The 12,260-nt window shown below is 43.2% G+C and overlaps 1 protein-coding gene across 6 annotated transcripts in view; it reads right to left on the bottom strand.

Annotated features, from left to right (window-relative positions):
• The window catches only part of UNC13B (unc-13 homolog B), a 212,801-nt gene that overhangs the window by 99,218 nt on the left and 101,323 nt on the right, over positions 1-12,260 (bottom strand). The window contains exon 1 of one of the 6 annotated variants that reach the window (XM_080573400.1): positions 2,048-12,260. This exon is cut by the window's right edge and continues 19,225 nt beyond it. The exons of the other annotated variants lie outside the window; for them this stretch is intronic. Within the exon in view, the coding sequence (XP_080429526.1) occupies positions 2,048-4,505 (2,458 nt within the window). The 5' untranslated portion in view covers positions 4,506-12,260. The remainder of the gene's footprint in view (positions 1-2,047) is intronic. 6 annotated transcript variants of the gene reach the window in all.

Here is a 12,260-nt window from a genome sequence, read left to right as displayed (position 1 = left end):
ATGATTAATTTTGTCCTGCTCTACAGCCCTTGCCAAGGCTGCCATCCCCTCCTCTTGTTCTAGCTACTGCCAAGAGGTTACTTACCCACTGCCTTTCTCTGCCTGCTTGCTCCATCCTCTGTTAGCACTGCTGTTTTGGTGATGCGCCTATACCTCCTGCTCCAGACGGGGCTGCTCTTCCTTCCCAGCTTCCCTGCCTTGCCCCGATGGTCTGGCTGCTTTGCTACCTAACCTCTCTTCCATTTTTTTTTCCCCAAGCTCTCCCCCTTTTTTCATCCCTCAGTCATTTTTTTCCAATACCTTTGACTCTTTTGGACTCCCCCAGTCTCTCAAAGCACACTTCCTACACCGTGATTTCATCCCGTGCTTATTGGTGTAACCTCAGTTGTCACATCAATCATATAGATATGCCTTTACATGAGAATCACACAAACATCAGCTCTTCACATAGGAAAACTGAACAAGGAAGGCTCAGGATGCCAATCCACACCGGAACCATATTTAAGACACCCAAGTCCAGCTGTAATCATTATCTTCCTCACTGTTTTGGCTACTTCTTGCCCTGTGAACATGCCTGTACTGCTCAAAATCCACTGACACAAGCAGCCTCCTCTCACAGTTGGTGAAGCCTCAGAAATAAGGTTATTTCGCTATTTTGTTGCTCTGTGGGAAAAGCCACTGCCTCCTCCCTAGGTCCTAAAATTAGGGCAGGACAAGACTAAGATTTCTGAACAAAAAAATAGGTCAGTTTGATCTTTACTATCCATAACTGAGTGATTTGAACATTCCCTTGAAAAATAAAAATAGGTATATACCTGTGCCAAGCCTGAAAGATATCCTAATGCTCGACTCATTAAAAACCTATTGTTCCAATTAACTCTGCAATAAGGACCTCACATAAAATGAGAAAGTGAAGAGATGATGACACGCTTTATGATCTGCATAACTGAGGTCACTAGTACAGAAGTCAAATATGGATTGTTTCCTCAGTAAAAGCACAGTCACTAGAAAAAACACTCAGAGCAAGACAACTTTTACAATAGGAAAAAGAGCACTGGTTATTCTAACTTTCATAATTGCAATGAGAAAAGTGAACAAAAGATTTGATGCAAATATTTGAGGCTTGAAATAAGGAAATGAAGATTGCAAACTGTAGTTCCAGCTTCCACCGCTCCTGAAACCATCAAGCCTCTTCCCTTAACTCTGTAGTGATTTGGACAGAGATGCCACTGAGAGTCCTCTTACTGCCTGGAGAGGGAGCAGGCAGATGGACCTAGATTTCAATGCTAGATTTGGTTTTACCAAATCAAGGCCTACCAAAACACTGCCCCTCAAAGCAGGTTGGTCATTTTCATCTTCCACGTCCTCAGGAAGGGGTTAATCAGCACTGCTCCACCGCTGCATCAGCTCTCATCTGTTGTGGTCAAACACCTCTTTATCTGTACTGGTAATGAGGAATGTAGCTCCACAGAAATGGAATATTATCTCATGGACAAGTTACAGAAATAATATGAAAACACAGGTCTCAACTCTTTTTTTTATATAATTATTTTTTATTTTTGTTTTTAAGGTCTCTACTAGGATAACATCTAGCAGCGATTAACACCAAGAACTCCCACTTTGTGATGGAGCCACTTGAAGTCTGGAACCACTCAACTCCTAAAACTGCAAATCCAGCTACTTATAGCTCAAATGCACACTTAGTTATCACATCTTAACTATTATATTTAACAAGGAACCAAGTCACGAATTATGATGAAAAACCCTAACACCTGCTATTTTGAAGATGCATTGCAAATCTCCCTCCCTCCCCCTCTCTCTCAAAAAGTGAAACTTACTAATTTGCATTCCAGTGTGTTGGACAACAAATTTTAGGGCTTTTTTTTGGTCAGTACTGTTGTACGGTGCATGCAATTGCTCTCATAATCATCTCTGAATTTCTAAGATAGTTCTAATAAACTGTTCACCCACAGAATGAGATGTTGGCTACTGGCTGCACAAAATACCTGATTTTGATATCTCTTTAAAAACATTTATTTTTGTTTACCTGAATTTGTCTCCTCAGCAGAAATCCAGTTTCCTTCCTGTGCTAATTCTTTTAAGAGTCTCCTACGCATTTGTCTCTTTTCTCTTAGCACATTTTTGAAATTGTTGATGCATTTGTTCAGGTAGATGGTCTCAGCGCACACCTTTTCAAGGCTCATGGGTCTGCACTCCTTTCCTTGCTCAGGCAGAGAGCTCGCATCTACTCCAATCTCATCAGGAGGTGAGTGCTGCCCAGCAGGAATTTCACAGTCCGATGACGGCATCAAACATGAAACAGGAGACTCACACGGAACTGAGGAAAGACTGGAAGGAATGAACTGCATTTGAGCAGACGCGTCACTATTTGCAGTTGTGTTGGCCTGGCTCTCAGAGGACTGACTAGGAGGGGTTTCTGCAAAGTTGTCGGAGCTGCCACACATACCTGAACTGGTCAGCATGAGTGTGTTGTCATCATCCATCTGTAAGCCACTGTCATTTTCCAAAAGCATTTCAGAATCGCTTGTCTCCAGTTTGTTGAACACCACTTGCAGAGCAGACCTGAAGTGATGAATGGCTTTCCCAAGCTTATTAGTGTAAAACTTCATGTCTACAAGATCAATGTTATCCCGGGAATGGTCAAGGAAATACTGGGAATTTTCCAGGACATCCCTAAAGACCTGATCAGTTGGATCTTGATCATTCAGGTCCATTTGGATCATATCTTTCAAGCTGTCGCTACTATCAGCCATTTCATCTGTTGTGTGATCATAGCTAATGGTTGTCACCCCACTAGAAACATCTTCCCTTTGATTATCAGCTTTCTCCACATTGGTGAATTTGCATGGGGTATCACAGTCTCTTTCAATTCCTTCTGCAGTTATCCTCTCATCTTTATCTAGAAGAGAAGAGCCATTCTCAGTGCCACTCTCAGTACCATGCCTGTGTTCACTTTCAGTGCCTGAAACACACATCTGGCTTGCACGACCCAAAGACTCTGATGAATGGCAATCATTTTCATCACTTGGTTTGGCCAAACCAGTCACCTGTGGATTTTGTGGAGGCTCACAAAGTGCCTTGTGAAAGTCACTCTCACGTGAAGGCTGCCCACTGCAACTTACTGTTTGTGCTTCCTTCCCAGTTTCAGGCACCAAGTTGCTTTTCTTAGTCAAGGTTGACTTCTGCACAGAATCACATCTCTCCTCTGTGCTCTGTGTTTTTCTGCTCGTGCTTTTATACTTAACCTGGCACGAGTCAGTTCGAAGGTGCCCAGCTCCATCAGTTCTCTGAGATGCATCAAGATTCAACGAGTTGCGATGATTTTTCTTCAAGCCAGATTGAGAAGAGACGGACTCTGCTTTGCGGGCCCTCTGGCCATTTTGCCGCTTTTGCTCGTCGCTGGTAGCAATCCGGACCCCTGAGCTTTGCAGAAGAACAGATTTCTGTAAAATAAAGTCTCTCTGTTCACAATTGACGAGTTTCACAACCGCCGGTCTTGGTGTTAAAGGCTTGCCTGTACCAATATCTGACCTATAAGCATCTTTTATATACTTACTGCATTGGATACCATTGAAACAGTGATATTCAGACAAGAAGCTGCAGATAAGCTCTACTGTGTTTTCACCATCTTTTTCTGGAATGCCATAAAAATATAATACTGGTTCTTCCTTGCGTACCTCCCTATTTGGCTCCTGAGTGTGTGCACTCGAGGTTTTGGCAGTGGAACCACTTTGCAGGCCTTCTATCTCACTCAAGACCGTATCCACACAGCTAGAGACTTCATCCACAGAGCCTTTTATCAAGGTGAGGTGCTGCCGGAGCTCTGCAATCTCTGTCTGGATGCGACTTATCCCCTGAAGCTCTTTAACAATGTAATCAACCACATCAGCTGAGCGATCTCTTGATTGCCGTCTACGACTCTTGTATGCAGCAGGCTTTTCCTGAGGCAAGCACCCTTGCCTTTCAGCTATCTCCCTCCAGCTCATTGTGATGCTGAGGGAAGAAAGGTCCTGCCCCTCAGATACTCTACCCTTTCGTTCAGAAGAGGTCTGCATCGTACCATCAGAAGCATTTCCTTCCGAGTCCTTCTTGCTCTGTTGAACCGAGCACGGTATTTTCACATAGCCATCCCAGTTCAGTTCCACCTCACCAACACAAACTTCACTCGTGCCCTTGGAATCGTGTTCACCATCCTGATGGAAGTCCCCTCCAGCAGTGGAAAATTCGGTGCTGGCGGAGCTCCTTTTAATTCCGCAAACAAACATGTCCGTTTCGATCTCTACTGGGGAGAGCTGGCAGTGATGAGCGTGGTTCGGATTCTCATCTACCTGGCCTTGAAGAAGCCTCTTCATTTTGTCCCGCAGGAACAGATGGAGTCTTTGCTTCCGGAATTGCTTCCTGGCCCACAATTTTACAACAGGTTTTCTGTGCAGAAGCGCAATTTCATTTTCTTGCTTTTTCAATCTACTTCTAGCAAACATCATCAGCAGCTGCACCTGAGTTTTTCATAGTGCTACAAGCTGCACAAGCACACATCAATCACTTCCCAATGCACTACTCACATGCAGTTTTTATTCTGTCACGAAGCAGCTACCAAAAGAGGGGAAGAAAGATTACAGTTTGGTTCAGATAGAAATAGCCAAAGTAACTTAAGCAGATTTTTTTTTTTTTTAAAAAAAAGCATCCACATCAAAGCAGGCAGAAAGAGGATGTACTATTTAAAGCGTACAGCCATCACCTTGGTTTTGGCCACCTCCCCAGATCAGACCCTTCTTTGCAGAAAGAACTGTTTCTCACTCCTCCTCCTTCCCAGGAAATTTAAAGAGAACAAAGAGCAATTCTGTGGCCATTCCCTTACAGAACCATGTTTGCAAGTTCCTCTAAACTGAGATCCCCATGATGGTGTGCTTTGTGATGGAATTACCCCCCGAATACAGGATTCTGACAATTATTAAGGGTTTTTATCCCTGCACATTTCCTTTCAGTCCATCCACAGTCTTCATCCTTTCTTGATTCAAACCAAAGCAGAAATCAAATTTTACTTGGCTCAGTACCAGGTATCCCACAAGAACTGTACAAAGCCATGCAAAGTGACAGGAAGACTGGATGACAGATTTTGAGTGTAAAACCTTTTTGCTATTTTAATATTTTAATCTTAATATTTTGCTATTAAACACTAAAAAAATAAAAATAAAATCTCAAAGCTTACTGGCTCCCAAGCTAACCTGCAGTTAAATATGCCACACTCAGCATATGTACGAACAGGCTGAGCTGACAGCATGAAGATTCTGCACGTCACTTCTACTCCAACCCTCGAGATTTTGCAGTGGATCATTTTCCCAATTTAAATCGCCTCTGCAAAGAGCAAAGAAAAAAAATACTATGCTACCTAATTAAAACTTTTTGTGTGTCTTCACTGCTGTACATACTAAGAAACACACAAACATCTTTTTTGTCCCAAATGTCAGGCAGAGACCCAGACACACATCCTCCTTGAGTCAAGGTGACTGGAGGACGCCAGTGCCGTTGACATGCCAGTTTGGACTCGCTGCCGAAGCACACATTCTTTCTCATGTTCTTGTTTCATGGAAGATCCACAGTAGATGTGTTTAATTTTTCATTTTTGTAATTATCCAGTTCTTAAAAATGACTTTCTTTTAAATTCACAATTACAAACAACATCACACGCAATGTTCAGCCTAAGTTAAATTTCGCTGAGTGCAGCTTTATGGAGGAAGGCTTACTGCCACGTTGAAAGGAACAGAAACACGGTTTCTAGTCTTAAAACAGCTAGACCAAGAATAAGGTTCATGTCGACATGCTTTCCTCCTGCTCCATTCTCACCCTCCTTTGAGGCCTGGTAACTTTGGTTTCCACAGCGTGGTCTTTGCAACCCCAAAATCTTCTGCAGAGATGGTCCTGTGTTGTCCCAGCAGCACCCTCTGGCAAGGGCTGGACCAGGTGCTGAGCCCAAGTGTTTCACATTCTCATGCTAAGCAGAGGACTGAACACCACCAAAAGTCTGTCTGCACTGAATTATGCCTTTGCCTAAAGACCAACAAGCTCCCTCCGAGCCTTTTCACTGCCCAAGGACCAGCTCCAGAGTTCACAGAAGCATTCACCAGGTGCCTCTTTCAAAGGTGAAACAGCAATCCCCATTTCAGAAAATTAATTCAAAGCTTGTACACCTGCACTGACCGCAAGCTGCTGAAGAACAGAAGCCCTTTCTCTAATACTTCCAGTTCTGCCTGACAGCCATTTGCAGTATCACCAGCATTTTGCTGCTAGTGAGCATTTTCATCCCAGTGAAAATTTTGTTTTCAAAGTTGTTGTTTCTCTTTGAGGGCTGGGAAGAAGAGAAAGGTTTTTGATCTGGAGGAGACAGGACTTGCAAATACCAATCTCTATAATCAGAGCTAATTAACACGCTATAACAGAGGCTGCATCTGTGCTTCAGGCTTAAGCCCCGTAATCCAGCATCTCAAATGAACTTCCATACCTGTCCTTATCTAAGTTAAACAAATTCCCCATTAAATTTGTAAGCTTCTTAAATAAATCAAGTTTTGATTTTATACAAATTTTCAGGTCATTAGTCTGTAAAGATCCACGATTTTTTTTGTTGCTTTGGTTTGGTTTTGCTTCATTTTTAGTATCTCCTATCTAACTAATCCCCCACAGAACAGGGTTGACCTAAGACATATTTGCTCAGGCTATCTTCTTCCACTACTTAAACAATTTACTTTTGCACTTGATAGGCTAACTGGTAATTAATGCCAGAAAAACAGTTCTGTGTCAATATTAAGAAGTGAGCCCTCAGAGAGCAAGCACCTGAATTCAGTGGCACCCTGGAAGAAGAGATCTACAGCGGTGGCTCCCTGCATGTGTTGCTTGAGGGTAGCTAGCAGAGATGCTCATTGCAAACATTTTCCAGCATATAAAACCCTCAGTGCGAGGAGAAAAGCCTACACATGCTTGTGCAAGGACTCCCTTGGAAAGCTCAGCGTTTGTCACGCTTCCTTCTGCATGCAGCTTTCAATGCACCAGAGGGGCTTAGTGATTATTTTAGTTCAAAAAAAGAAACAAAGCTAAAGTTCACTCTCGGTTCTTTTGTCTGCTCAAATGCTTGATAGCAGCAGTTTGTTACAGAGGATGTTTTTTCCTGTTGAACACACTCAGGACTGCAGCCTTTGCAAAGCAGGCAGCTCAATGCAAACACTACAAAGCTTTCATTTGTGCACAAACACACATATACACATATGCACACACACCTATTTCACTAGAGACTTCCAAAAAACAACAACTTTGATTACAAATACCAGCAATACCTTTCCAGCTTGTCCCAAGAGGGACAGAAACTGCTCCCCTCAAGTCTGGGAACAAGACCAGAACAGAGCATGAGGACGCTGGCAAGGCCTCTCCACCTCTGCGTACACTGGGTGGAAGTGAACAGAAATCTCTCTGCTTCCATCAAAGAGCAAAACTCTGCCACTTATAAGAAACAAGCCAACAAGCAGGTAACAGAATCGCCTGCTTCCCTCTTCCTCCCCACCTTGGGTGCCTTTCCCTGTTCCCTTCCTGCTGACCCAAAGCAGGCATTGTGCAGTTACCTGTTTCCTATAAATGTTCCTTATTTCTTTAATGTTGGTTGTGTTAGGGTCATGCTCCCTTGTAGCACAGACAGTAAAGTGACACTGAAACCTTAATAAAGGTTCAGCCAAAAAAATATCTAATTTTGATGCAAATCCTCACTGAAGTCTTTTTCTCTTCCACAATCACTTCAGAAGTCATACTAACATATAACAAGAAATCACATGTTTAAATAAAGAATATTTGCATCCTGATATCCTGCCAGATACTGGAAACCCTCACACAAACTTTGTTCTGATTGCATTTTTAGCAGCCATTTCTCTCCAGAACTTACAGCTTCGCCCAGTTGTCTCTGGGTGTGCAGACTGAAGAGCAGCATGCACAGGTTCCACCATTTCTCCAGCCTACAACTACCCAAATGGAAGCCAAGCCCAAGCTAAGTAGGAGTAAGATATCACTGGCTTTCTTTGGGGATGTTTGTGTTGTCTTGTAATTTCCACAAGGACAAAATTGGCATCTTAAGATTTTAAAATCTGCGGGGAGGAACGATGAACCAAACGCTGCACAACTTATGACCTGGCCACAGGTGGCATTTCTGGAGTATCTTTGTAACACAGGAACAATAATTACATCTCCTCCTGATATATTGGTTTGTGATCACAACAGGAGCAAAAGCATGGCACGTCATCATCAGTGAGTGAGAAACAAGAACATGAGAAATCCCATGAAGGAACAAACTGCAGCTAGGAGATCTCTGCTCGACAACTGGGGATCAGTCACACTTCACACTTACAGCACTCTCCAGAAGGTCAGTCTCCACCAGAAGCTGCAAGCCACTCTGAACAGCACACTTGCTTCCATAACACACTGGGCAAACGTGGTTCAAAGCAAAGGCAGCTTTGCAGTGCCTGTAGCACTGCCCCAAGCAGCAAAAAGCTGGCAGTTAAGTGGAAGAACAGGGTGTGAGATCACAGCTTCTTTGTGTCCACCGAAGCTCTGCTAAAATCTCTCTATCAGCTCTCTGGTCTTCATCACAGTAAGGGAAATAGTGAGACACCTTTACCCCAGACTATCATGTTAGAAAGCGCTGGTACAAAAGGGTAGATACGATGTTCATACTCAAAGAGGTATAAAAACAATTAACCATGACCAAAAAGTATTTCACAGCACCTTCTGTGGCCATCAACTCACACCACCACAGCACTGAGTGAAATCTTTTGGACTAGATTATATTTAGAGTATCTTCCACACACAGTGGTATCGTGTTACCTGTGCAAGCAATTACTATAGAAAAAGCAATAAAGTGACTGATAAATGGTCTTGTTACTTTATAAAGAACCATTTAAACATGTAGAATAACACGAACCAAAATGCAGGACGTTCTGGGAAAAGAGGTTTTGGCATCAGCAAGAAAAAATTCATGGCTAAGGCTGCCATAGCAACATCGCCCCAGCACTCCGCATGCTGAAACATCAACTCTTCCTGGGAATATTACAGCATTTTTAAACACTTTAATTGCTGAAAGAATCCTAACAGCAAGGCTTGACAGAGACACGAACGGTTACAGCCAACTTTGCTGACATTATGACTTCTGGAGGTGAGCATGCAATTTCCTAATTAACACGATTTAATTTTGGGATAGATCATAGCTAAACATGAAATTCATTGCTTGCTTCTGAGAAAGCATCTCTTTTCAAACCTTTTGATAATTAAAAGAAACTAACTTTTGAGTCCTGGCATTGATTATTGGAATAAGAAGTTACAGGGCTGAGCAATCCTGTGCAAGGAACAGCAGGATTGGAGAACAAAATGTACTCCGAAAAATGTGCTCACCTCAGGGCATTTCTGTAAATGGAAGGTGCACAAGGCACACATGGCACTTCACAGTGGACTATGGAGGAAATATATCCATACTATTGAAAAGATTGTAGTTATAAAAGGGTGATTTTTTTTTTTTAAACAAAACAATGTGAGCAAAAAAACTACTTCACACTCCCTTAGCAATCCTTTCACAGTCCCTTCAGAGCCCCATTGCCTGCCAAATCTCAGTCTGCGTTCTTGTTCAGATGCTACAGCACAAGCTGCAGAACTGCCTAACTGCATCCCAGCCCTGCCCGTAGGACTTTCTGAAACGTTCAAGCACTTCCACTGACGTGTTCCAGGTTTCATCTGTACCTCCAAACAGATTTGTTTCAATAAAACTGAGCAAAAATTGTGTCAAAACACTTCAATGCAGACATCCATGAGAGCCAGCCTTCCTGTCTATCACATTTTAGAAAAACACACTTGAATCATTTCCAGAACAGCTTGATAGATGAGAAAAGGGAAGCGGACAAAAGGTCAGATTTGGCAAGTCAGTAACCCTCATGGTGGAAAAAATGATCTGGGGAACACAGCATATTGGCTGAATGAATTACACAGGTCTGCACCTCTCCCATCAGTTATTCCTTACTTTTTATGCAAAGCCATTAAACTGTGGCAAAAACACCTCTGAATAATATTTTGCTGTACCAGCATGTTATTGATGTAGCTACAAAGTGAAGGAACTGTACAAATCACTAAGTATGAGGGTAAAAACTCACTAAAGTGTTGCGAGCATGTTCACCAGCATAAAAAATTTTGTTGAGAAACAGCATGAAATTAAATTCATGTAATTAAAGAGTGTCGCTGTGTAGGGGAGTAAATAGATTGCACGCCCTGCCTTAACTCCTTAATAACCGCGACAAACACAGGAGACACCAAAAAAAAACAGTTAAGGGCCTCAGCTTTCTGTAAAATGGGGCTAATGTTGGTCTCCCTCCACTGGCATCACTTCTGTGAGCGCGGATGGAGAGGGATTGAGATGTTCGAGCCTTTTAAGTGAAGCTGCCTTTGGAGCCCCCCGGAGAGCTCCTAGGCACCAGGCAGTCCTGCCTTTCCTCGAGACGTGCTCATTCCCTGTGCAGCCACATCCTTTTAGCACAGCTTTTTCTGCAAGCTAACAGTGGCAGTTGCAGTAACAAAAGGGGTCTATCATTACTTGGTGGCCAAGAAAGGAAGGCATCCAGAGACAGAGTCAAAGAAAGAGGGGTTGTCTCCAAGTGCTGAGAGAGGCACAGGCTGGAGGCTGCCGACCACAGGAACTCATATCTCACGCACAGCCAGCAGAAAGCTACGTCTAAGGCACCTACCCAATGTCCTGAAACCATCCTGTGCTGAGAAAAAGGCAAAAAGGATAACGCACAGCTAAAAAAGAATAATAGAGAGAGAGAAGAAATCACAGCTTCTTCTGTTGTTATTAAGTAAAGTTATTTTGCTGCCTGGCAGCAAATATAAAAGCTAAGCAGCCAGCTATCAGCAGCAATTTAAGAGCAAACCGAGAAGGAATTAAGTTCAGTAGCCTCAGTTTCCAGAGCACTGCTCAGGTGATAAGGGCAGGGGGGGTTTGTACACAGCTGAATCAATCAGGTATCTCCAGTAAATGATTTACCCATGACAACCTAAAGCACTGTGATATAACCAGCTCTGACAGCTGTTCCTTAAAACAAATTTCTTCCAAGTCAGGATCCTAAGGACCAAGTACTATATTGAACAGATGAGCCACGAGCAAGAAGCAACTTTTTGTTTAAAGGAAACAGCACTGCGAACAAACACAAGTACTGCAGCGTGCGGACAAGTTGGCTGGCCTTGGGATCAGGACTGTACAAGCGTCTGCTAGGTTTTGGAGCAAAGTTGCTGAATGTTCAGCTACCCCTACGAGAACAGAGAGAGACAGAGCACTGTCAGTCCAAACCCAGTACTTCTGCTTTAAATGAGTTTTGTGTGCACCATTATGAAAGCACTGAAGGATGCTAAGAGCTCTGCCTAGACCAGCAGAAACAGAACATGCTGTACCTTTCCTCTACTTATAATCCAATTTACAACCCAGTGCTGAAGCAATAGTTTGAACTCCCCAAGTGCTGCCATTTCTGACAAGAGCAACCGGGAAACACTTGTCCCTTGGATTTTTCTCAAAACTCTGGTTACTCACTGCAGAGGTCTGGAGCTGGTTTTCCAGGGAATGGTGCCTCAGTCAACAGGGCCAGCCAGGTAGGGGAGTGACAGGCAGCACTCACCAACCCAAGGTGATGAATTAAGAGATGCAACTTCTCTTGTTAGGGCAGAGCTAACATAGCTGTAGTACAGACTGGTGCTATGTGATCTTGCTCACTGTTTCTGACCTTTCCTGCACTTCTTTAGAGCAGACACTCGGCAGCTTCCAGACAGGCTGGGAAGAGGTAACACAGGCAGCTGATAGAACAATTAGGCTTTTCCAGCTCATGCTGCTAAACTGCAGTGCTCTTCAACTAAAATTCTCCTGGGCTAAAACTGAAGCTTTACTTCTACAAGCTTTCTCCTTTTCATCTTGAGGGCAGAAGACCTTAGCATTCTGTATTAGGTCTTGATGTTTATCCCCCAAAGGCTCTCTCCATTAGCAAAAGAAAGCTGCCTGCATAAAAGGAATGAAAACTGAAAAGATATCTGAAACAGCCACGCCATCTGCTCTGATTCATGAGCTTGTACAGCATCCTCATTGCTCCTTCATGCCAGTCATTTCGTCTCATCAGCTCGCAACCTTCTCAGCACAGGAAATCAAGCCAATGACAAATACTCTGGGTTAAAAACAAGCCTGT

Source organism: Anser brachyrhynchus (assembly GCF_964034855.1).
Source record: "Anser brachyrhynchus genome assembly, chromosome: Z".
NCBI classification, from domain to species: Eukaryota; Metazoa; Chordata; class Aves; order Anseriformes; family Anatidae; genus Anser; species Anser brachyrhynchus.
This window is presented reverse-complemented; position numbering and strand designations above follow the sequence as displayed.